At 41.8% G+C, this 27,557-nt stretch overlaps 1 protein-coding gene across 15 annotated transcripts in view; it reads left to right on the top strand.

The window, feature by feature from the left end:
- Window positions 1-27,557, top strand: part of sanbr (SANT and BTB domain regulator of CSR) — a 139,113-nt gene that overhangs the window by 36,864 nt on the left and 74,692 nt on the right. For all 15 annotated transcript variants that reach the window (XR_005942414.1, XR_005942409.1, XR_005942410.1 and 12 more), the window contains 4 exons: window positions 7,553-7,639; window positions 7,738-7,848; window positions 13,387-13,510; window positions 17,019-17,171. Coding sequence is in view for 9 of the 15 variants with exons in the window: in XM_041182960.1 (XP_041038894.1) it covers window positions 7,553-7,639; window positions 7,738-7,848; window positions 13,387-13,510; window positions 17,019-17,171 (475 nt within the window). In the remaining 6 variants the exon portion in view is untranslated. The remainder of the gene's footprint in view (window positions 1-7,552; window positions 7,640-7,737; window positions 7,849-13,386; window positions 13,511-17,018; window positions 17,172-27,557) is intronic.

Below are 27,557 nucleotides of genomic sequence, written 5' to 3'. Positions count from 1 at the left end.
GGTTACGGACACCTCGTTACCTACAATTGCTGTCACAATAAGTGCTAAGTGTTGTAGATCTCCTTTCTCATCTTACTTAACATTCTAATGACTGACACCTATGTACCTCTAATCACTGATTTCACACCCTCTGTGAGCTAATCTGGACTAGTTTTTTCTGTGTCCTTTGTCTAGGCTAACATATGTCAAATATCCCAGCAGCCTCCACATTACAGGCTCATACCTAACACTCTTTCATGGCTAAAACTACTACGGCTGTCATGCTGTGCTACCAAACACTTAGGTTACCCTTGCTAACAAATGAAAAGCATCTTGTATGTTCTGATCAATCCCCCCTTTTGGCCTTCCAAGCCCAAATTGGCCAATGATATCTCCCCACCCCTGCTCTTCATCGTCCTTGTGTTGGCCAGGCAGATGACTTGGATTTGCAGAGGGCTGGCTATATATGTACTTTCACCCGGCTGCTGCACACCCCCCCCCCCCCACAAACTCCGCCCAGTGGTTGACTACCTTTGGCTGAGGGCTACATTCTTCCCTCTTGGGCCATGGCCCCCCTTTCTCAGAATTACTTCCTCCTGCGTACATTTTGGCATCTTAGCTACAGAGTAGGCCTTTCGCTGTTTTCTCAGACTACATGAGGCATGTCAAGTGCAGCAGCAGCACTAACAAGGCTATTACCAAGGTGTAGGAGATAATCCTAATCCTTGGATGGATCTCTTATGTTGAGACCCCAGTCCCAGAGGTCCTCCCACCAAGTGGTTTCGTTTATTTGGTCTATATCATTAGTTATGCCCTTGCTCCTTTGTTGCGGTGCAGTAGGCCCTGTGCATCATCTGAACTGCCTCCCGTATTGCAGTAAGGTGTTTGAGCAGAGGTGGAATTGGGTAGGAGAACTGGTCAATATATTGGGTTAAGTTATCTTTCATATCCTCTCGGATCTGCACGCTAACCATCTCCTGCTTGTGTATGACCACCAGCTCCGCCCCACCCAGGGTGGCACTTGTGGATGCAAACACACAATGTGACTTGTCAGTGGGCATAGGCAGTTCCCATGGAGGTATTTCCGCTGTGGTGTAGTAATACAATATCTCCCTTTTCCTAAGCTTGCAACATGATTCCATTGTAGCCTAGATAGTCATTTGTACAATGGAAACTATTTCATTAAACCCACACCTGGCCTCTTCCGTTTCATATATTGGATGGGGGCACACTACTGAGAAGCATCCTACACTGCATCGGCCTCAGGTAATACCTATCTTTTCCCATCTATTTCTACTGCGTATGGTAGTATTTTATTGTATCTTAAGTAATGATCCCGTCTACCCCATATGTATCCACCCTGTATAATGTTCTACCTGGTGTCAGTTCTGTTAGCACAGGGAATGCCAGGACCATATCAAGCAACATACTATTTTTCACGACACTTTCCGCATTGATTGGATGCACACGTACCTAACCTCTGATTGGCAACTGGTCATTCTTGCACCTGTCTTTCTGGACAGGTTGGTCTTTGGTGATCCACAGGGGTATCTCCCCCTTATGTATTTGCCTTAGATTTTCTCGAGTCTGCTCGAGCACCCATGATCCATAGGTACTGCAGACATAATTTCGGACTGCTGTCTGAGAGACATTATGCCCTTCATTAATTAATTCATTAATAGTCTGTATGTGACTTTCCAATACAACTGCTGAGGCATGCACCGTCTGGGTCAGGTCTTGGTCTGTATCAAGTTGTCTGTCTTGGACTCCCTGTTCCTTCTCTAATATTTTCTTGAGTTGGGTGCTTAATTTGCGGATCTTATGGTCCACTGAGGCTAAATCAATTGAGCTCACAAATGAGGTCCTTGTATTAAATATTGTGGTGGCATCATTCACTGGGCTACGCTTCCTCCATCCTTTCCTAGGAGAAAGAGCCTTTGCATCCCTGTCATTATATTGGGCTACCTGCTTTAATACTCGCTTTACTAATGTCCTATACAATGCCTGGGTTTTAGCCCAACACCATAAGAGTAAGCCTATGTCTGATATATTTAGGACCACGGGTACAAGCTCATGGTGTACATTATCATTCAATACCTTGTCATCTTTAGTTAGCACAAGTCTATCCCCAGGTCCAAGACTTAATTCTAGACAAGGTAATACAGTTTGTTCAGCCTTGAACTCAGTAGTCCCAAATGTACTTGGAACGGTGGTAGTGGTGGTGGACGGTGTTGTCATCTGGTGATCCTGAGGGCAAATCCGCCACATCCCATCAACCTGACTCTGCAGTCCTGCGCTTGCACACATTTCCCAGTTTTGTTGGTTGACGCATGGGAGAAAGTGAGTTCAGGGATCCTAATGCATTGGACCCTTATGCAAGTCTCAGTTAGTTGTGTCCCGCATGCTGGTTCAGTGCATAATGTGGTCCGGCTGGTGAAGTTCAGTCAGTGTACCCTACCTGCCACTCCTACTATTTGTATCCTATCGATATGCAGGATCCCTTGGCTGCAACAGAGGCACATTTCTTTTTCCAGAGTGAGATTCGGTATGCCTTATCCCTGGCTGCAGCTCAGAATTGGTGCTGCTGTACCATAGCCCCTTTGGCTGCATGTGAGTGATGGTCTTGGCTCCTGTGGTGGAGGCTATAACGATCACTGGACCAGTGACCAACAGGGCTTATATTTCTTATCTGTAAGAAAGCACAAGCATATGATCGGCCTTTCGGCCTTATCCGTAGGGTACAAGATTGTGTTAACTGTCACATCCCTATTCCTGTGAGACAGACAGATTCAGTTAATGAACGGCTTTACCCAAGACCAGTGCTTCAAGTGCCTCTTTCCTTTCATATCCACACAAGCACAGGTGTCACTCATCATTACTATCTCATGGCCATCTGAGAGCAATCCCTGGATTTTTGGGCATTACCTTTACCATTACTCTGTTCCTTACATTGGCCACTTTCGCCCTCTCTCTGCCTGCTTCCATCTCCATATCTCATATGATCTGTTGATCTTTGGCCTCCTGCCTCAACCCCTGCAATTTCTTGCAGAGTTCCCTCATAAACTGCTTGAACCTTTCCCTCGCAGATCCAACCTCCTCACTCCCAGTTACAACATCCCCTGGCGATCGCATAGCCCTTCCTGTCATTGGCTTATATGGGGTTAAACAAGTTGTCCTATTAGATGTTGCACTAAGTCCCACGAGGTTGCTGGGTAACAAGTTGGCCCATCATTTCCCTATCTCTTGGATGTCTTTGGCTGAAGCTCTCTTCAGCGTCCTTTTCATTTGCCCAGCCAATCCTGAGCTTTGTGGGTAATACGGTATGTGGAATTTCTGTTTTATTCCCAGTAACCTGCAAACTTCCTTTACTATCCTCCCAGTAAAATGCATCCGTTGGTTGGAATATATCTGTAATGGCATGCCCCACCCAGGAATTACCTCCTCTGCCATTATTTGGTTGACCATCATAACTGAACAGTCCTGAGTGGGCTAGGCTTCTATCCCCGTAGTAAACTGATTGATGATGACCAAACAGTGGGCCTTCCCTCAACTAGGAGGCAGGAGTCCCGTAAAATCTAACTGCACTTGCTCCCATGGTCCCTTTGGTTGGGATTGGTGTGACGTGGATTTAAATAGGCCTCCCTGCGTTGTGCTGGGGCATACCATACATTGCTGGCAATGTTCGGCCACTCCCCTTCCCATACCTTACCACGTCCAACACCTGCTCATTCTTCCCATGATGTAAGTTCCCATGATATATTTTCATAAGGTTATGTTGGATGCAGTTCGGTGCCACCACTCTTCCCTATTTCTGCCAGACACCATTGGTGCCCCTAACTGCATGCTTCTCCCACTGTGCTTTCTCCTCCTCCCTGCATTAAAAAAAAGATTTTCCTCGTGATGTCATTGTTTCTTTTGCCTATCACCTTAAATTGGTGTCCACCGGTTCTTGACCCTTCTGTCAACTGGAACAGTTTGTCCCTATCTACTCTATCCAGACTCCCCTTGATTTTAAAAAACTCTATCAAATTTCCTCTTAATCCTCTCTTCTCCAAGGGTAACAGCCCCAGATTCTCAAATCTATCCATATAGCTGAAAATCCTTATCCCTAGAACCATTCTCATGAATCTTTGCTGTACCCTCTCTTTTTTGCCTTTCTAACGTCTGCTGCTCAGAACTGGATGCAGTACTTCAGTTGAGGCCCAACCAGGGTTTTATGCAGGTTCATTATAACGGCTTTCCATTTGTACTCCAGGCAGTAGAGGATCCCATGTGTTTTATTAGCTACTCTCTCAACCTGCCCTGTCAGCTTCAATGATTTCTGCACATATACTACCCCCAGGTCCCGTTGTATCTGCACCCCTTTTAAGATTGTACCCTTTATTTTATATTGCCTCTCCCCGTTCTTCCTACTTGACAATTCTTTGCATTAAATTTCACCTGCCACTTGTCCTCCCATTCCACTAGCCTGCCTATGTCCATTTGAAGTCTTTCACCTTCTCACAGTTCACAATACTTCCAAGTTTAATGTCATCCACAAATTTTAAAATTGTGCGTTGTACACCCAAATTTAGATAATTGATATCGGTCAAGAAAAGCACTGGTCCGAATACTGACATAGTTGGATTCCCAAGCTATATCTTCCTCCAGTCTGAAAAACAACCATTCACCTGTAGTGTTTTCTGTTACATGTATCCATTCTGCCTCTGTCCCTCTTTTTTTATGGGCTTCAACTTTGCTGATGACCCAATTATGTGGCTCTTTATCAAATGCCCTTTGGAAGGCCATGTACACCACATCAACTGCATTACTCTCAACCCTTGCTGTCATCTTACTAAGACACTCAAGCAAGTTAGTTAACCAAGATCTTCCTTGGTAAAGATAGATGCAAAGTTTTCATTTAGTATCTCAGCCAAGCCCCATTCCTCCATGAATCTCCTTTTTTGTCACTAATCAGCCCCATTCCTCTGCTGACTACCCTTTTACAATTTATATGGCTATAGAAGACATTTGGATTCCATTTTGTTAGCTGCCAGTTTCTCCTCATACTTTCTCTTTGCTTCTCTTTCTTCTTTTGCTTTACTTTCCCTCTGAACTTTCTATGTTCAGCCTTATCTATCAATATCTCTTTGTAATTTTAAGCTTCTATCTGCACTGTTTACTATGCCATCTGTCTTTGTGTCATCGGCAAAATTTCCATCTTCAGACTCATGAAAGACAATCATCCTCGTTGGCAGGGGATAGCCAATAGTAATAGTTTAAACTCCTTGTGAAAGCCTTATTATTCTTTTTACAAGGGCCCTGGCCTCCAGCTCAGATAGTACCTGTCCCAACAGTACAGTTTCTTCCTGTCCTAATACTAGTGCCAATGTCCCATGAAATGAAATGCCTCTTTCCCAAACCACTTCTCTAGACACCTCTCTAACCTTACCCCAATGTCAATTTTTATGCGACTTGATTAGTAATCCAGAGATTATAACCCTTGAGGTCTTGTTCTTTAAATTAGATCCTAGTTCTTGGTGCTCTCCAAACAGGACCCCATACGTAATCTCCCTATGTGTTTGGTTCAAATATGGATCATATCAATTGGATCCTGTCGCTCACTCTAAAATCCTTTCAAGCCAGTTTGTGATGTCCTTCACCTGACACCAGGCAGGCAACCCACCCCGTGGGACTGGATGCTATTTGTTCACCTAAATTGTTGAATCCCTACAACTACCAGATTACCCTCCCACTGCACCCCCCAGTCCCAACTCCCTCTTTGGACAGCCTCCTGCTCCAAGTTGCCATGATCTGCATTTTGGCATTTCTTACAGTGGTTTTTATCTTTGTTCTCAGTTAGCAAGTGTATTGTACCTGTCGAATAAGATCAGTTTCAGCAGATCCTCATTCTCTATCTTACCTTGGTTCCCCATACACTGTACTCTATTAGTCAGTCAGCCACTCTAACTCTGTTCTAACTTGCATCTCTGAGGTGTTACTGAAGTCTGGGGCCAACTGTCCAAATATTGCTGCTGCTTATGTGTCAGAGTGCCTCCAGCTTGGACTCCAGCTTGATTTGAAGTGACTTTTAAGCAGGTCAACTTGGTGGCTATCCAAGCCTTAGTTCTACATTAGTTCTTTAACCTTGATTGTGTTGATTCCATCTGAGACAGTGGTAGATGAGAGAGTTGGCTGATGTATCCCTCGACTTGAGATGAGAAACATTGGCTAGGGTCCCTGATTACTACCCAATTTTGATTCTGGGAATTTGTGTTTCTGTGGGGTTGTTGAGTCCACAGAAAATTAGGCTTTACTATAATGTTACCACATGATCAAATAGCCAATTAACACTGGCACTGTGTGTGAAAAAGCACTTGGGTAAAGGACTGGAATGTTCCCACCACCTACAAACCTACACTCTAATAAATCGTTCTCGGGAGAGAAGAAATAAGAATTGTCTAGGATATTTAAGAAAACAGGTTGTTATTGTATTATACATTTGATCGAGAAAACTAGGAAAATTTCACAGCTGGACTTGCCATTAAGTCAGATTGATGCTGGAGCTTGATCCTTAAGGGAGTTCAGTTTATAACTGGGTATTAGAGGAGTTGGATTTCTTTGTGTAAAGATCCTCGAGTTATATGTGAGAAAGTTTGAGTGTTGACTTAATTTGCACTGAAAATGAGCACCATGTATTGTATTGTATTATATTGTTTCTGTAACGACTTGTCAGGTATGCAGGGCATAATTTCAAAATTTGTGGATGACACAAAACTTGGAAGTATTGTGAACTGAGGCAGATAGTGATAGACTTCAAGAGGATATAGACACACTGGCGGAATGGAGAGGTACATGTCAGATGAAATTTAATGCTGCAAAGTGAAAGGTGATTCATTTTGGTAGGAAGAATGAGAAGAGGCAATATGAAATAAGGGATACAATTCTAAAAGGGTTGCAGGAACAGAGGGACCTGGGAATATATAAATAATTAAAGATGGGAGGGCAGGTTGAGAAAGTGGTTAATAAAGCATCTGCGATCCTGGGCTTTATAAATAGAAGCATTGAGTACAAAGGCAAGGTGGTTATGATGAACCTTTGTAAACAAAACTATTTGGAATACACTGCCTGAAAATGTAATGGAGGCAGCTTCAACTGAGACTTTCAAAATAGAATTGGATAATTATTTGAAAAAAAATTGCAGGCTACGGCAGAAAGGCAGGAGAGTGGGACTAGGTGAGTTGCTCTTGCAGAGAGCTGGCACCTTCACAGCGGGAGATTGATTTTTATTTCTCACATTCATTCATCCAGTTGTGAGTTTGGGCACAATGCGTATCTTTGGGTATAGGTAGAGAGGTTTTGACTGTACCTCTCACTTTGTGTTACTTGACCTCGGAGTGCTTGATGCTTATATTGATGTCAATGCAAAAAATATTGCATTCCCCAGCACTCCTCGCAGGATCAGCACAAAACCTCAAAATTGTGTTTTTTTTAAAACTATAATGAGAATTCAAGAGAAACTAATAATACTCTTTTTAAAATTGTATTATTAATTAAATATTTTTCATATGCTAATTAATCTTTTATGAAACAGTAAAATATTTTGCAAGAAGATTGAGAGGCTGTTTGATCCAGATTACAAGGACCCAGACTCCCCAGCGAGTGCTGATACATTGTACAGGTATTCTATAAAAAAATTCCAATTGATTTGAAAAAATGTATTTAACTATTAATCTAGTCTACTGAGAGCGTCATACTATGTTTCATGCTCTATTTCAGATGTGGCATGTGTAAGAAACTTCTTACCAAAGAAACTGAGAAAATGATTCCTTGTACTCCTCTGAAAATAAATATCGATCTTCGAGGAAATATAATATACTTGCACATTAGGTATCTTTTGAATTATTTTACACATTTTTGAATCAGAGCCTTAACAATTTCAATGCAAATAGTCGTTTGGTAGTATAGACTTGAGTATTGCTGGAAAAAAAACATTTTGTTGAAGCTTTGCACTCATCAGGACAATTGTGAGAATATCAATGTCAGGGGAAACAACAACTTTATACTATGCGCGAAGCGAGTGCTGATTGGTTGGCAAGTGGACAGTTTTTTTGAGCAATACTCAATTTCAGTGCAGTTCAGATGCAGACTTCTGGTCTTTTCTTGAATCTCTAGCATAAGGAATTGTACGGTATTAGGTTGGACTAGGCTAAGAGAGAACATAATATATATGTTTATGGTATATATGCACAAAGCATGGTAAATAAAGTTGTAGAGCTTGCAAGTGCATATAACTGCATGGGAATATGATGTGGCAATAACAGAGTCCTGGCTCCAAAAAGGACACCATTGGGTATGTGATATTCCTGGATACAAAGTGTTTAGGAAGGATAGGGAAGGAAATAAAGGAAGGAAAGGTATGCCAATATTAATTAAGGAGAATATTTTAGTGCTGGAGAGAGAGGAAGTCCTGGAGTGTCAAGGAAGAGTTTATTCAATTAGGAGTAAGAAATTATGCCATTGAGATGCCATTACGCTACTTGGGTAAATTCTATAGACTACTAACTGGTGGAAAGAATTTTTGCAGGGAAATTGCACAGGGGTGCAAGAACTATAGAGTAGTGATAATGGGAGACTTGATCCGAATATATATTGGTATAAGAACCATCCGTTATTGGCAGAGGCGGGGGGAAGTATTTCTGAATTGTGTTCAGGGAACTTTCTTGGTCAGTGTGCTTCCAGCCCAACAAGGAAGGAGGCTTTGGATCTGGTCCTGCACATTGAGGTGGATCAAGTCAAGCTCAAGCAAGTGTCAGTAGGAAACATTTGGGGCAACAGTGATTATACAATCATAAACTTTAGATTATCTGTGGAAAAGGACAAGGAGCAATCTAAAGTAAAACACGCTTAATTGGAGGAGGGTTGGTGTGGTGCAGTTGTTCGGGAATTCATCTGGCCCAGATAAATTATCAAAGATTAGCAGCTAAAAATGTATTTGAACAATGTGCAGCCTTTAAAGAGGAGATGATTTGGGTAATGTCTAGGTACATTTGCATGTGGGGGAAAGATGGGATAACCAAAGCGAAAGCTGCCTCGATGATGAAAGAGATAAGAGAATAAGATGAGTCAGGAAAAGGGAGGGTTTGGGAAATATCAGGCTGATGATGCAAATGAGAGCCAAGCTGAATGTAGCAAGCTCAGAGGGGAAATTAAAAAAGGAAATCTTATGGCTTGGCAGGTGATGTGTGCCAGGTGGATCAAATCCACTAGGGAAATCACAATGATTTTGCAATTTGTACTTATTACGAGAGGATGTGTGCATTGAATTCAGAAGTAATGAGTCCACTAAGACCTTTAGAGATTTTAAAAATGAAAATATTTATTAGCAAAAGGAAAGATTTTAAGCACATACATAAGATTACAGCTACTTAATACTATAACAAATCTTAAAATTCTTAATTAACCTAACTTCCAACTACACACTCCCTTTAAGGCCACAGTCTAAAATAGATTTTTAAATTTAAAAAGCAAGCAAGCAAGTTACTACAGCACCCACTTGACAGTGGAGTTCCAAAGGCTTTTCTCCAACTTTAGTTACGGGACACAGCAGACTTTTGCAAAAATGGCTGGAAGCTTCTTCAAAGCTGTTTCACACACTCCTGTTAGATCTTACATGGCCCCAACATGGGCTTTCATTCCCCTTTATATATGTTTCTCTCTCTTTAATCTGTAAATTCCATTGTTCCATATGCCTGTGCAAATTTACTTTTCCCATAATATAAAGATCTTTCATGTTGCCAATATGACCTCTTTCCTTTTGTGAAAAATAAATACACTGCTTGGCCATGCTTATCTTACCAGTTGTAAACATCCAATCATCCCTTTGAAATCCAAATAACTTCTTCACTTATTGAAAAATGCAAATTTCCCTCACACTTTATATGCTAAGACATCATCCACATTTACTTATTAGCATTTCAAGTACCCTTCTACACTTAGCTCCTTTTGATAGTTTCAAGTTTGCAGTCTATCTGATTCCAGCTTCATTAAATCACACACAATCATCCATACTCCTATAAACCACTTTACCCACAATAACATTTTGAAAATTATTATAGTTTCATAACAAATAATAGGGATAAAGAAAGACCATGAGAATGGACTAGCAGCTAATATTAAAGGAATCCAAAGTCTCCCAAAGCATATGAATAGTTGACAGGTAGCAAGAGGAGGGCCATGGCCAGTTAGGGACCAAAAAGGACCCATGGAGGCAGAGCGCATGGTTGAGGTACTAAATGAGCACTTTTGCATCTGTTTTTACCAAGGAAGAAGACACTGCCAAAGCCATTGTGAAGGAGAAGGTAGTTGAGACACTAGATGAGCTAAAAATTGATAAAGGCCCTGGAAAGGCAGGCTTTACTTAAAGTTGGTAAATCACCACATCCAGATGGCATGCACCCTAGGTTCTTGAGTGAAGTAAGGGTGGAAATTGTGGAGGCACTGACCATAATCTTCCAATACTCTTTAGATATGGGAGTGGTGCCAAAGGACTGGAGAATTGCAAATGTTACACCCTTGTTCAAAAGAGTTTAAGGAACTACAGACCAGTCTATTTAACCTCAGTGGTGGGGAAGCTTTTAGAAATGATAATCAAAACTACAGTCACTTGGACAAGTGTGAACAAATTAAGGAATGCCAGCACGGATTTGTTAAAGGCAATACTTGTTCAACTAACTCGATTGAGTTGTTTTGATTAGGTAACAGAGATTTGGTAAGGGCAGTGCATTTGATGGTGTGTGTATATAGACTTCTAAAAGGCATTTGATAAAGTGCCACATAATTGGCTTGTCAGTTAAGTTGAAACCCATAGAATAAAAGGAGCAGTGACAGCATGGATCTGAAATTGGCTAAAGGACAGGAAACCAAGAGTAGTAGTGAATTATTATCTTATGGACTGGAGGAAGGTGCACAGAGGGGTTCCCCAATAAACGGTTTTCCCTTTTATTGATATATTAATTACTTGAACTTGGGTGTACAGGAAACAATTTCAAAATTTGCAGATGACACAAACTTGGCAGTGTACTGAACAGTGAGGAGGATGTTGATGGACTTCAGGATAACATAGGCTGATGGACTGGGTGGACAAGTGGCAGATGAAATTTAAACAGAGAAGTGTGAAGCGATGCATTTTGATAGGAAGTAAAATGAGGCAATATAAGATCAAAGGCACAATTCACAAGGGGATACAGAGGCTTGGAGGTATATACACTTAAATTTTTAAAGGTGGCAGAGTGGGTTGAGAAAACAGTTTAAAAAGCATAGTGAATCCTGTGAATTATAAATAGGGGCATAGAGTGCAAAAGCAAGGAAGTTATAGTGAATCTTCTATAAAACAGGGTTTGGCATCAACTGGAGTATTGTTCAATTATCGAATTCTGGGTAGCATGCTTTAGGAAGAATGTGAAAGGCCTTAGACCAATTGCAGAATAGATTTACTAGAATGGCTCCAGTGATAAACTTCAATTACATGGATAGATTGGAGAAGCTGGCGTTGCTCTCTTTAGAAAAGAGAGAGAGGATTTGATTAAGATGTTCATAACCATAAGAGGTCTAGACACATCACATAAAGAGATCTGTTCTCATTGGTGGAAGGGTCTAGAAACCAGAGGTCAAAAGATTTAAGGTGTTAGCAAAAGACCAAAGGTAACATGATGGAACAATTTTTTATGCACTGAGTGGTTATGATCAGGAATGGCAATGCCTGAATCGGTGATGAAGACAGATTCAATCAGTTTTCAAAAGGGAATTACGTTTATACTTGAAAAGAAAATCGCATGGTTATGGGGAATAGGCAGGGGAGTGGGACTACCTGAATTGCTGTTGCATGGAGCCAGCATGAACTCATGGGCCAAATGGCTTCCTTCTGTGCCATAACCATTCAATGTTTCAATGATTTTACTCCCTGGTCATTGATTTTTTCTGTTGCTTTCACATTCCACTCATTATCTGTGTCAATATTTGTCATTTGCACCATCTAAAAGTGGAATTTTAAAAATATATATTTGTCACAGTATACTCATTTTTACAATTTAGTGCGGGACACAACATTCATTCCCATGGATCTCTACAACATGTTTGAAAAATCTGCATGAGGCATTAAGTCCAAACCTCCCTGGTCTTAACTCCTATTTTCTCCTCGGTTAGTTATTCTTAAAGCTGAATTTACCTAGTTTATTGTAAGGATAAAGGACTTGTAGCACTGAGATTGATTAAAATTAATGGAATTTTCCCACTTCCCCTGACTGCACTAATGGGTATGAAAGAAACTCAAAAGCTTTAGGTGAGCAAAATAGGATCCAACTGAATACCCACTTCTGCATTTCTTTGAAGTTTGCTTTTAATAAGTATGGGTAAAAATGAGCACTTCCCAATGGTGGCCAATAACAGCTGAAAAGCATTCATGTCCTCTTTGAGAACCGAGTAAATTGGCGGAACAATGCACATGATTACCCAATTTATTCTACAAATGCTTTAAAATCTTGCTTTGCTTTGTTAGCACAATGCTGTATTTGCTTTTTACAGTAGTTAACTAGCATTACATATGGGTTATGAATCTATGGTGGTGGTCTCATGAAAGCTTACTCCAACATTAAATGTTATACCTGATCATTTCCATACCCTCAATCTAAAACCGCTGAAGCTTTTTAGTGTTGGGTGATATCTTAATCCCGGTTTGCAGGTAGTCATTCCAATTAGTTTTTTAACTAGTGTCCATTATTTTACTGAATAAGCCTTCACCAGATACTGGTACAAGGCATGCAGATAGGTGAAACAGTCAGAGATTTATTCTACTTTGGGTGTTTGAAATATACATTTTTTTTAAACAGTAACCTCCTTTGTAAAATGATATATCTAGTACAAATTACAATAGGAATACAGTCTATTCTGATAAAATCTTCGCCTTTATTGCAGTTAATTTCTAAATTCCATGTTCTTTCCTAACATACATCATAAATGCAACCCAAGTTTTGAACCAACTAGCTTAGTGGAAATAATGAAATGTAACAAATTTTTTTATTATGCCATAGCCTTGTTCAATGTGAGCATTTGAACAACTGTTCAGCTATCACCTATTCTCCGATCGTCTCATTGACAATTGTTTCAGCCACCTTAATCCAATACTTCCCAAATCTCTTTCTCTAACCTCTCCAACCCACTCCTAAAACCATCCCCCGTCTCTCCATGTATTTGACCAAGCTTTAGTCAGCCCTTCCAATATATCTCCTCTGACTCTGAACCTGTTTCTTCCCCCTATTTGTGAATCATCTAGCAACTGTTTATATTAAAGGTAGTATATAAATGCAAGTTATTGTTGAAAAAGCATCTTGGCTGAGTTCTGAGCAGTACGCTTTTTTTTAACTCCTTTAGAGATAAAAGCTGGGATGTGCATGAGTATCTTAATAGTCTTTATGAAGACTTGAAGTCTTGGCAAGATGTGTACTGGCGTTTATGGGGGACTATAAATTGGTTGCCCTGCACAAGATGTAAAAAAGTAAGTTTTCACTTTCACTTGAATGTTGATGGATGTGGATTTAGAAAAAGTACTTCTGAAAACTGATTTTTATAAATAATTTGCCAAATGTGATTTATTTTTAACCTATTTGTACAAACTGAATTTTAATTAAGTTATGTCATGGACTAGTATCACCCAAGGATCTATCCTTAGCCCCCTTCCTATATCTTCTCTTGGTGACATCATCCAAAAACATGTCAGTTTCCACATGTGTGCTGATGGCAGCCAGCTTTGCCTCGCAACCATCTCTCTTGCCCTCACCACTGTCTCTAAATCAGGTTGTGCAACCATTTCGCATGATGGACCACATTTCAATTTTTTTCTCACTCAATGGGCCAATGAGCAAATTTTGGAAAAATAAGGTTTGGCACAACATTAACCATGAATTTCAAAAATGTTAAGGTATGAGGAAAAGCGAACCTGCTGAACAAAAATAATGTCAAAGCAATAAATCGAGAATTAAAAAAATAGTAATTAATAAAATGACTATGAGAGGGGGGTTGTGTGTGCATCCAGCTCACTCCTAGTCTCAGTGCTTCTTCAATCACCCTTAACCACACCCACTGTGTGTGAGCGAGCCAGACACACACACACACACACACACACACACACACCCCCCCCCCAAACTCTCTCATTCCCAGACATTCACTCACTCACTGCCCCCCCACCCCCCCCCCCCCCCCCCCCCCCCCCACACACACACACACACACACACACACACACACATACTCTTGTGTTTGCAGGTGTGTGTTCACTTGCTCTCACACGCTCCCTTGAGTGCACATACTCACACGCACTTTCACACTTGCACAGCATGCCCGCTCCCTTCTCCCCCCTCTCCCTCTCTCTGACAGACACAGATGGAGGGGGTGACGTAGGCACGCGGGTGGGGTGACACAGACGCGCAGCCAGTTTCAGCTTCTTCCCACGGCAGTCAGTCTCTTTCTCTGTCTCTTTCCCATCTCTGCAAACCTTTCTACCTCCCCTGCAGATGCCTTACCACTGGTGTTGCGGTCTCAGGTTGAAAGCAGCACCTTGCTCGCTGCTGCTCATTAGTGAGCCTGTCAGCAACAAATGCGGGAATGAAACAGCCTGTGATTGGAAGAGCGGGAGCAGCTGTTTGCAGAATCTTCGACTCTAATTGCTGACATTTCGAACACCAGGTCTGCGGACCGGGATTGAGAGGCTTAGTGGACCACATCTGGCCCGTGGGTTACTAGTATGACAAGCCTGCTCTAAATTGTCACAAATTTCCTCAAGTTAAATATTGGGAAGACTGAAGCCATTGCTTTCCACCCCTGACACTAATCTGCTCCTTTGCCACAGACTCCTTCCATTTCCCTGGCAACTGTCTGAAGCTGAACCAGGCTGTTCACAAGTTTTGAGCCATCTTTGACCCTGACATGGCTTTCAACCACGTATCTGTGCCATCACTAAGACCTGAATAACAGCATATCCTCTGAAAATTTGAGACCACCTAAAATTCTGCCTGTGTCCTAACTTGCAGCAAATCCCATTCATCCTTCACCCCTGTGCTATACTTGCTCCCGGTTAAGCAATGCCTCATTGAAATTCTCATCTTTGTTTCCAATTGTTTCCACGACCTGTCTCCTCCACCTGACCTCTGTAATTCCCTCCAGGCCAACTTCATTCCAGTATCTGCACTCCTCTAATTCCATCTTCCTGAGCATCCCCAATTTTCATCACTCCACCATTTGTGGCTGTGCCTTCATCTTGCCTAGGCCCCGGAATTCTCTGTAAGCTTTGTTTCTGAACCTTGCTCTCTTTCTTTAAGAACTTCCTTAAAAGCTTTGTCTTTGACCAAACGTTTATCAACTGCTTTAACATCTCCTTATGTGGCTTGGTGTCATATTTTGCTTTATAATACCTCTATGAAAAGCTTTTTGATGTTTAAATACATTTTTTTTAGTTCATTCTTTCACCGGATGTGGGTGGCACAGGCTTGTTGTTGTCTGGTCGCTAATTGCCCTTGAGAAGGTGGTGGTGAACTGTCTTCTTGAACCACTGCAATCCATGTGCTGTAGGTGTACCCACAGTGTTAGGAAGGGAGTTCCAAGATTTTGACCCAGTAACAGTGAAGGAACGGTTATATAGTTCTAAGTCAAGATGTTGCGTGGCTTGGAGGGGTACTTGCAGGCGGTGGTGTTCCCATGCATCTACATAAAAACATAAGACATAGGAGCAGGAGTAGACCACACAGCCCATTAAGCATGCTCTGCCATGCAATAGGATCATGGCTGATCTTGGGCTTCAACTCCATTTTCCCACCCACTCCCCATATCCTGTAATTCTGAGAGACCAAAAATCAGTCTATCCCACCCTTAAATGTATCCAACAATGGAGCATCCACAACCCTATGTGGTAGAGAATTTCAAAGGTTCACAACCCTTTGAGTGAAGTAATTTTTCTGCACTATTGACCTAAATGATGGATCCCTTACCCTGAGACTATACCCTCATGCTTTAGATTCCCTGACCAAAGGAAACAATCTCTCAGCGTCTACCCTATTAAGCCCCTTCAGAATTTTGTAGGTTTCAATTAGATTGCTCCTCATTCTTCTAAACTCCAGAGAATACAAGCCCAATTTACTCAGCCCCTCATCATAGGACAACCCTTTCATCCCAGGTATCAATTTAGTGAACCTTCACTGCACCTCCTCCAATGCAAGAATATCCTTTCTTAAATGTGGAGATCAAAACTACATACAGTACCCCAGACGTGGTTTCACCCAAAGCCCTGTACAACTGTAGCAAGACTTCTTTCTTCTTGTACTCCATTCCCCTGGTAATAAAGGCCAACATTCCATTTGCCTTCCTAATTGCTTGCTGCATCTGCATGCTAACCTTGTGTTCCTTGTGCAAGCGTTCCTTGTACAAGCACCAGGTCTCTTTTTGAATATCAACACTTAGAAATATATCACCTTTTTAAAAATATTCTGCCTTTTTATTCTTACAAAGAAAGTGAATAACTTCACACTTCCCTATATTATACCCACTTGAATGGCATCCTTCACCATGGTGCCCCTTCATAATCTTGAATGTTTCAATTAGATACCCCTCATTCTTTTAAACTTCAAAAAGTATAGAACCAATTTACTCGGCCTCTCATAGTTTGCTGTACGTTTGCTGACTTTTTAAAGTTGCTTATTTTGCTCTGACTTTTCTGTTTTATATGCTAATGAATTAGAACCATAGAAAAGTTACAGCACAGAAGGAGGCCATTTGGCCCATCTTGTCCATGCCAGCCCGAGGACATCCAGGTTCCCTTTCTAATCCCACCTTCCTGCACCCGTCCCATAACCCTGCAGCTTACAGCACTTTAAATTCACTGTAGCATTCCAATTGAAGTAAATTGAAAAGATGAGTTACATTTTGTAAAGTCAAAATAATTAACAATTTTTTTCCAAATCTTTATTACAAAAATGGTTATTTAATATTGTTACTGCTAACATTTCAATTTGTTTCAGGTTTTCCAATGCATCGAACTCTCCCACTGCCAGTATCACCCAGAACAAGTGATGTATCCTTCGATATGTAACCAGTTATCCACTCCTGGCATCGGGTTCTACCCTTGCTGTAAGCAGAAAGTTCTACGATTTGATCCTCTTCAAACAAATACAGTAAGTATGAAGACTAGACAAAAAATGTAAGTACTACGTAATTTAACACTAGAACTATATGAAGCCATAGAAGTTACAGCACAGGAGGAGCCCAGTTATTCATGCCAGCTGTGTTATCTCATATCTAACTCTACTTTCAATATGTACTGTATCCTGCTTCTCCTTAAAATGCATGACCAGAAATTGGTCTGTGCTATTTTTTGTGGTCGCAGTTCATGACCTGCCTGGGGTTGTTGCCATGGAGGTAGGACCTCATTCATTTGATTATAGTATTGGTCTGAACAGGGCCTACGCTGCTGGCTGCCTGAGTGCTTTGCAGGAGACTGAGCAGATTGTAGTGATAGCATATGGTGCAGCTGGCCTGCCCTTTTTAAGGGTAATCTGTCTTCCTTAAAAGGGAACTGCATTGAGTCCGAGAGGGCTGCTGCTGAATGCTATTGCTGTAATTCTGAAGAATGAAAATAGGACATGCGGGCAGAGATAGGGCCTTGCATTCATGGATGTGGCACTGGAGGCCCTAGTAATTAAAATAGAGACAAGATCAGACACCATCGTTCCTTGAGGGGCAGGAGACCCTCAAGGACCACTCTGAGCTTGGGAACAGGTGGCCAGCAATTCTCAGATTCTGGTCCCAAGGACCTGGCAGCAGAGCCACAAGAAATCTGATGACCTCATGGGTGGTCAACGTCACAAATACATCTACACATGATACCCACCACACTACCAATACCTCATGCTGCTCAATGCCAACACCTCCGTTAGCAGTCCTGGCACTCCAGATTCATGCCAAACATCCAGATACTCCATCTCACCCTTGCACATTTCAATAATGACAGCCTGAAACCCAGCTCCCTCTGCTTCCACGTGCCTTCAACTATTCAACTGTGATAACCTGTCACCTAAACACACTGCACCACAATCATTGACCTTTTGTCCTCTCTTGCAAGATAAGGTGGCACACAATACAAGGAAGCATAACAGAACCAGAAGGCGCCAAGGATGTCTGCATTTCCTGAGACCTACAGAGGAGATGGTTCTCTGCATCATAGGTCTAACTGTAATAGAGCTCATGGTATCTGACATTGCAGAAAACATTGAGGATGACAGTATGTTCATGCTTTATACTACTTCTGAACTCGCAGCTCACCCTCACCCTGCCATCTGGCATGATGAGCAAGCCTGCAGGCGGTGTGACCAAGGAACTACTTCTCCTCTCACCTGTACCTTCTGTTTCTGATTTCCTGCTTTCAGGCATCCAAGAACTGCCAACTCCTAGCCACAGCACACCCTGGAGGAGAAAAGAGAGCAACAGCACAGTGCTTATGAAGAGGCCCCGTATTTTGACATGACGCTCGCAGTCACTAGCTCAGATACTGGTGCTGCATGTACCTTGGAGGCAAGTGTAGAATTGGGGCATATGGTTAGTCAGTAAGCTGAGTGGGCTGCAGCCAGACCAAGGGGAAAGGATAGTATGTGTTCCAGCTCATCAGAGGCAAGGTTGCAGACAAGTTCTGCTGCAAGGGACTCAGATGAGGACCATGATTGGGTGAGGTGCAGTGCTGATGCAGATGCATGCCAAGGTACTAGGTACATTGGTTGGGCTGCCAGACAGCCTCCTGCCACTGTTGGTGAGCATGGAGGAGTCAGTCTCCAATCTGTTAGAGGGCATCGCGGAGAGCTTGCCCTCTCCGTAGCCTCTGCTCCATCTCCCTGTCATACTGCTGATCCAGAGGCACTACAGCTCCCATGGGGGATTGCCAAATCCTCTGTCCCCCCTGTGAGGTTGCAGCAACATCAGTTTGGGCTGATAACTAGCAAATAAAATTCACATCAAACAAGATCAAGGCAATGACCATCTCCAATGAGGGAATCTGACCATCTTCCCTTGACATTCAATGGTGTTACGATTGCAGAATTCCTCCAACATCGATATCCTTCATGTCACCATTGATCAGAAACTTAACTGGATCTGCCATACAAGTACTATGGCCACAAGAGCAGGTCAGAGGCTGGGATTTCGGCAGCAAATAACTCACCTCTTGGTCCCCCAAAGCCTGTTCACTATCTAAAAGGCACAAGTCAGGAATATAATGGAAAATTTCCCACTTGCAGCTCCAACAACACTTGTGAAGCCCAATATCGTCTGGAACAAAGCAGCCCTCTTGGCATCCCATCCAGTGGGATCTTCCAAATCTGTGGCCTGTCCCACCTAGAAGGACAAGGACAGCAGGAACACCCAACACTTGCAAGTTCCCCTCCAAGCTGTGCACCATCCTGACTTGGAACTACATCACTCTTCTCTTGTCCCTGTGTCAAAACCTTGGAACTCACTCCCATGGGTGTATTTACACCACATGGATTGTAGCAGTTCAAAAAGATGGCTCACCACCACTTTCTCAAGGGGAATTAGGGATGAGCAACAAATGATAGGCTTGCCAGAGACAATCACATGCCAAAAAATGAATGGGGAAAAAAAAACTTCACACTTCATAAATTTTACAAAAGTAGAAGTTATTCTACATTATCTTATCTGTATGTTGCATGCCTGGCCCTATAAATAAGGCTAGTACTGGGCCTTTCTTGCAGTTGTACGCATATTCTTCATTGAGTGACAAGTGAATACGTTGAATGGACCTGCGCAGTCCAAGTTCGCAAATAAAGCATCAACTCAATCAGTGGGACTGGGTGATGTCAAGACTGCACAAATTTGTATTCTTTCAGTGCTCGTAGGGGAGTGTCCTTCTGTGCATGGGGTGCTGATGGATTGGAAGCGGATGGATATTGCTGCAAGCCCCACCTCGAAGACCTCCAACATCTGTAGTGCCTCTGGAAATGGTGCTACAGATCTAAATTTTGTATTGCATTGTTTCTGCTTCAGCTACTTACTGCAGCAAAGGATTCCATTCTCTCAAGTTGTCTGAAGGCATTTATCCTCCCCTTGTTCCCCTCACACTGGTAATTTTTAATCGCTGACCCCTCAACTCAATTTTTACTTTTGGAAGTCAGTCAGAACAATTCATAATTTTAAGATGTCTAAAAGCATCTGCTATTAGTTATACCTGCCCTTGCTGAAAATGTGAAGTGAAGACAGCATAGTATGAGAAAAAGGGCATATCAGACCTGAGTGAACAAGACAGCCAATTGTGCATCTCCTTAACCAATTAGATTGAAGGATTGCAAACCAAGCAATGAAAAGACTGAGAAGAAAGTGTGAATTTGAGTAGATGAGTTCAATGCCAAATCAGGTATAGAAAGGGTAAAAAAGTTTGAATAAGAGAAACGAAGAAATAGTAAACTTTTTTAAAAATTAAATCTCCTATTACAATACCTGAAGGGATGAGACTCCACAATCATCATAGAATGTTTACAGTACAGAAAGTGCTATTCAGCCCATTGTGTCTATGCTGACCCTCTGAAGGAGCAATTTGCTAAGTGCCACACCCTTGCCTTTTCCCTGTAGCCCTGCATTTCTATTCCTTTTCAGATGGTGATCCAATTCCCTTTTGAAAGCCTCAATTGACCTGGCTTCCATCCCACCCTCAGGCAGTACATTCCAGATCTTAAGCACTCACTGCGTGAAAATGTTTTTCTTCATGTCGCCATTGCTTCTTTTGCCAATTACCTTAAACCTATGCCCTCTGGTTCTCAATCCTTCCACCAATGGTAATGTTTTCTCTTTATCTACTCTGTCCAGACCCCTCATGACTTTGAATACCTCTAACAAACCTCGCAACATTTTTTCCAAGTAGAACAGTCCCAACTTCTCCAGTCTGTCTACTTAATTGAAAATCCTCATTCCTAGAACCATTCTCATAAATCCTTTCTGCGCCCTCTCTAATGCCTTTACATCATTTCTAAAGCGTGGTGCCCAGTACTCCAGTTAGTCCACCTAGATGGACTAAGGAAGATTAGATGCATGAGAACATCACAACCTTGCAAGTTCCCCTCCAAAAAAACACCATCCTAAATTGGAACTATATCACTGTTCCTTCACTTGTTGTGTTAAAACCCTGGAACTCCCTTTCTAACAGCACTGAGTGTACCTACATCACATGGACTGCAGCAGTTCAAGAAAGTGGCTCACCATTACCTTCTCAAGGGAGTTGAGGGTTATGGAGTGCAGATGGCAAACTGGAGTTTAGACTACAAACAGACCAGCCATGATCTTATTGAATGGCGGAGCAGGCTCGAAGGGCTGAATGCCGACTCCTACTATTTTCCTATGATTCATAATCTACAGACTGTTCATCCAAAGGGTCAAATAATCCTTCAATGCTTTCCCTACCAAAACACTTGCCCGAATTTCTCTAGGCCATTGAAACTTTGTGGCAGTTTTCTCTAACAGAAATTTTTGCTTTTCTCTATCTCTTTCCAATTCCAGTTGCTCCATTTGTAACTGAATTCTAGCCAACTCAACTAGAGTGCTATGTGGATTAGTCTTTTCTGCCTCAAGGTTTAGATGTTGAGCCAGCACCTCAACAATTTCTGCCACCTTAGAGTCTAGTTTTAAATCTATTTCCAGCTTCTCTGCTATCGCCTTCAAATTACTCTGTTAATTGTTGTAAGACATTCAAAGACAGGTCGTCTCTTTCGAGGAATGCTTCCACAATATATATAGCCATATACATAGCAGAACACCTTCGGTCTGTCCACAAGCATTACCCAGACCTCCCTGTCGCTTGCCATTTCAACACTCCCCCCTGCTGTCATGCATTGTTCCAGTGAAGCCCAGTGCAAACTGGAAGAACAGCACCTCATCTTCCGACTAGGCACTTTACAGCCTTCCAGACTGAATATTGAATTCACTAATTTTAGATCATGAACTCTATCCTCCATCCCCAACCCCTTTCCGATTTTCCCCCCCCCACCTTTTTTTCCAATAATTTATATAGATTTTTCTTTTCCCACCTATTTCCATTATTTTTAAATGTATTTCCATTCATTGTTTTATCTCTACCTTTTAGCCTTTTTCGATTCCTTCACCCCAACCCACTCCCACTAGGGGCTGTCTGTACCTTGCTTGTCCTGCTTTCCACCCTTAATTAGCACATTCCTTAGATAATATCACCACCCTTCAACACCTCTAAGTCCTTTTGTCTGACATCTTTTAGCTTTCTCTACCTATCACTGGCCCTCTATCCAGCTTCCACTGTTGTCCCATTTGTCTCACCTTCCCTTAAACAAGCTTATATTTCACCTCTCTTCTATTTTTACTTAGTTCTGTTGAAGAGTCATACAGACTCGAAGCGTTAACTGTGTTCCTCTCTGCAGATGCTGCCAGACCTGCTGAGTTTTTTCAGGTATTTTTATTTTTATTTTTGTTTTGGATTTCCAGCATCCACAGTTTTTTGCTTTTATACATAGCCATGTTACTTTTTCAGTGAATATAGCAAAAGTCATTGTGAAATCTTGTTTGTTTAAACTCTGGCATGTCCCAGCACTCATCTCAGCCTGTTGATTCAAAATCCTACAAAAGCCCCCAATCCCCACAATTTGTTACGATCCCCGTAGAGACCTATAACTATTAAAAAGATATTTGAAATTTCACTGACTGATTGGAAGGATCATATGAAAGATTTGAAGTTCTAAGACTTTACTGTAATAAACAAGCTAAAAGCAACGTTGTCTAAGCACTAGGCAACTTTTGATTTAAACTATAGATAGCCCGTTTTAACTTTTTAAAAGAGCAAAAACTCCCCTCCATGGTTATACTTTGTCCCATAAATGGAGACTCCATTCTCCAGGAACCAGTCCAAAGCTATTCTCAGCTCCCGATGGCTTGCTTCTTTTTTCCTGTTCCAGTCGGATAACCTACCCTGGAGAATCCTTCCTCTAGCCAAAGCTAGGCAGCTCTTCCAGCCTCATTTAAGTACTTAACTTAGTTTCTTCAATCAGAGTGAGAGCTCCCACCTGCATTATGCAGGTTGAACCAGAGAGACTGGCTGCCTCTGCCTCGTTGCTCACTCTCTCACTCGCCCTCACCAACTGACCTGTCTCTGGCGGGTTCAGTGATAACTTTACTATGGTCTTTTCCTCTCTCAAAGGCCATCTCCATAAGAATTAAATATGCCTCATACTCGGTTAGAAATGCTGATTAGCTAGACCCCAACTCCATTCTCTCATGGAATTAAATAGATAGTTTAAAGTATAACCATTTATAAAACTGGTCATGCCTAACACCACCCTTTGAGACTTGGAGACTAAGGCCTAAATTTTTTTCTTTGTGATGGGTAGCTGCAGTCAGGAAATTTCCTGACTGGGCAGACCCGCTTCAGAGAAAATGTCCCTCAGATCCAATTTTTGCTCTGAGGGTTGGGGATCGGGTGGGTTGCAGTGGGAGTAGGTGCAGTATGGAAAAAGTAGTTTGGCTGACAGCCCTGACTCCCATAAGAGGTTTTACTTTGTTGCCACAGCTAGGGAGAAGGGAAAACTTTGTCCGATTGACAGCTTTATAATTTTTTCTGTGATCTGTATTGTCAAATGCTCAGTGTTTATTTGCACAAGGTAGAGGTGTGAAGTGCTTATAGCTCCTGTGATTTATACTTTAATATGGTTGATTGACTCTTTTACAGGGTTGGAGCAACATTGAGTTTTTTCCTGAGAAAATTATGAATGGATGTTTTTTTTAAAAGGAGTTACACACATGCTATTGTTATTATAGGGTTAATTGGTTCTGTGTGGAGTGTATAATAGATGAATGGACATGGAAGTTGCATGAGTTGGCATGGAGGGGATGAAGGGCCATTGGGGTGGTGGGGGAGTGCATGAATTGGCAGGAAGGGAGTATGGGTAAGGCCTTTTGACCTTACCTTTCAAAAATTTCCAGAATCCAGACTTTGGTTCACAACTCCTCTGAGGGAGTGTGAACCACAAGTCAAGGAGAAACTGGCCAAACTCCTCAAAACTTGAGGAGGGCTAAGAGATGCCTTCCCTTACAATGGAGCTGGCTGCGGGTAACAAGTCTGCATCCTTATCCCATGCCACTGAAAATTGGGGTGCTGGGAGTGGGGGCCAGATCCCTGAGTTGGGTACCACCTGCCATTTTTAATTCTCCCCCCACACGCCTTCATTACAACACAGTCGGAGACATGAAAATCTGGGGGTAAAAGTCAGCACAGCTGCTCTGCTGCTTGTTTACAGGTATCTTGCACCACCTTCTCAGTAAGTCAACCTGGGTCCCCCCTTTAACAATCAAGCCAACTAAGTTCGACCTACCTTTATTTCCAAAGGAGAGTCATATTCAACTGTATATTTACTCTGTTTCTATCTCTACAGATGCTGCCAGACCTACTGAATATTTCCAGCATTTTCAGTTTTTATTATCCACGCTTCTTGTGAGGCAGAATTCAGAACATGTCACATGACCCCCTTCATTCCTCCATTTCACCTTAAATTAAAGTGACAGCCCCAAATATAACAACCTTACAAACTTCATATTAGTAGTGAGGGAAGCAGCAAAATACTATTTTGCAATATTAAGGGTAGAACAATGAAACTCTGACAGCGATTTTTGGATATTGGCTTTTAATGATGCATCAGTTTCACACTTGAAATTTTGCACCATTTACGTGTAAATAACAATGAATGCCATTAGCCTTTCAGTTATTTTAACAAACATGACCTGATATTTCTATAATGGTATTTTGTATAAATTTTTCATTGCATTTTTCCTCTTGACTCTATATTCTTGTTTCTTGTTGAACTAATTTGTTTGCTATTATTGCCTCGAATGGATCCTCCTGTGACCTACACACCACCCCCACTCCCTCCCGAGACTATGTCCCCAAAAGGAACACCTACCCAACCCCACCCACCCCCCCTCCTGAGACTATGTCCCCAAAAGGGTCACCTACCCACCTCCCACCACCCCCCCTACTGAGACTATGTCCCCAAAAGTGTCAACAACCCACCGCCCCCCACCGCGCCCTCCTGAGACTATGTCCCCAATAGGGTCACCTACCCACGCCACCCCACCACCCCCCCTCCTGAGACTATGTCCCTAAAAGGGTCACCTACCCACAACCCCACCCCCCGCCCCCACCGACCAATGGCGAGAAATGTGGCCCACCATTGGCGGGCTGAGCAGAAGATCGTGACCCACCTTCACACTGTCATGAAGTGGGTCCCGCCATATTTTCTGCGCACACCGCCTATCACACCCGCTGCCAGCAGGCTCAGTATCACCATTTGCTAAAAACAAAACAAATATCTTTTCCGTGCCTTGATCCTCTGCAATTAGACTTACTCCTTCACCCTGAAATGGTTCCATGCTCTAGGCAATCCTTTACTTTTTATATGCTTGCAAAAGCCCTTATTATTTACTTTTATATTATCAGATAGTCTTAATATTTTCTTGTTTCCATTCTACTTTCCCTTTTCACCTCCCCATTAATTTCCTCGTAAATATTATTAATACAAACTCTATGCCTGCCTTTTAAGATTCAGTTTGGTTTTTATCTCCATTTATCCACTGTACTTTTAAACAGTGATACATCATTGCCACCCTTTTTAACCTTATATTGTTTGTACTTTAATATATCTCTTTGAAGGTATCTTGCTCCTCACCTTTTTGACCTGCTTGATCACCTTGAATTTATCTGAGTGCCCTCCTATAACTTCTTTAATAATAGGTTCTAACATTTTCCCTATGACAGATGTTAAGCTAACTGGCCTGTAGTTTCCTGCTTTCTGTCTGCTTTTTTGAATAAAGGAGTTATATTCGGTATTTTCCAATCTAATGGAACCTTCCCCGAATCTAGGGAATTTTGAAAAATTAAAACCAATTATCTCACTAGCCACTTCTTTTAAGACCCTAGGATGAAGTCCATCAGGGCCTAGAGACTTGTCACCCTGCAGCTCCAATAATTTGCTCAGTCGCACTTTCCCTGGTGATTGTAATTTTCTTGTGTTCCTCCTTTCCTTCCATTTCCTGATATACAGCTACTTCTGGGATGTTACTTGTATCCTCTATAGTGAAAACCAATGTAAAATACCTGTTCAATTCATCGGCCATCTCTTTATTTTCCATTATTAATTCCCTAGATTTGTTCTCTATAGAACTAATGCTCACTTTGTTAATTCTTTTAATTTTAAAATAGCTTTAGAAACTCATACTATCTGTCTTTATATTTCTAGCTAGCTTTCTCTCGTACTATAATTTTTCCCTCCTTATTAATCTTTTAATCATTCTTTGCTGTCTTTTATATTCTGCCACACATCCTTGCGCAATGATATGCTTTTTCTTTAAGTTTGATAGCATCTTTAATTTTTTTTAGTTAACCTCTGATGGTGGGTTCTCCCCTTAGAATTTTTCTTTCTCATTGGAATGTATCTATTCTGTATATTCTAAAGTACCCCTTTAAATGTTTGCCACTGCATCTCTATTGACCTGTCCCTGAACCTAATTTGCTAGTTCACTTTAGCTAGCTCTGCTTTCATGCCCTGGTAATTGCCCTCGGTTAAGTTTAAAACATTAGTCTTGGACCCATTCTTCTCTCTGTCAAACTGAATGTAAAATTCAATCATATTATCATCACTGCTCCCTTGGGGTGCCTTCACTATGAGATCATTAATTAATCCTTTCTCGTTCCACAATACCGGGTCTAGTATAGCCTGCTGTCTGGTTGGCTCCAGAATGTGCTGTTCCAACAAACTGTGCTGAAAACATTGTATGAACTCCTCATCTAGGCTACCTTTGCCCATCTGATTTTTTTGAGTCTATGTGTAGATTAAAATCCCCAATGATTATTGCCGTACCTTTCTGACAAGCTCCCATTATTTCTTCCTCTATAATCCGTCCTACCCTGTGGATGCTGTTAGGGGGCCTGTACACCACTCCCATAAGTGACTTTTTGCCGCCTTCATTTCTCATCTCTACCCAAACCACTTCTACATCTCGGTTTCCTGAACTTAGGTCATCCCTCTCTATTGTGCTAATACTATCATTAATTAACAGAGCCACCCTTACACCTTTTCCTAGCTTCCTATCCTTCCTAAATGTCACATATCCTTCAATATTCAGGTCCCAATCTATGTCATCCTGCAGCCATGTCTCTGTGATGGCTTTCAGATCGCACTTATTAATTTCTATTTGAGCTATCAATTCATCTGTTTTGTTTTGAATGCGATGTGCATTCAGAAACACAGCCTTTAGTTTTGTCCTTTTATTATTTTGTAACCTCTAGTCTTATCTGATTTACGCTTAGATTTGTACTCTCCGTCCCTTCCTGTCATGGTCTGTTTATCATTTTGCATATTAGTACCTTTCTTTCTTGTTTTGTCTCTACTCCTTGATTTACCACATCTTCCCAAATTTGATCCCTTGCCCCCACTATTTAGTTTAAATTCCTCTCTACCTCCCTGGTTATGCAACTTTCTAGAACACTG

Source organism: Carcharodon carcharias, chromosome 2, assembly GCF_017639515.1.
Source record: "Carcharodon carcharias isolate sCarCar2 chromosome 2, sCarCar2.pri, whole genome shotgun sequence".
Classification (NCBI taxonomy): Eukaryota; Metazoa; Chordata; class Chondrichthyes; order Lamniformes; family Lamnidae; genus Carcharodon; species Carcharodon carcharias.
This window is presented reverse-complemented; position numbering and strand designations above follow the sequence as displayed.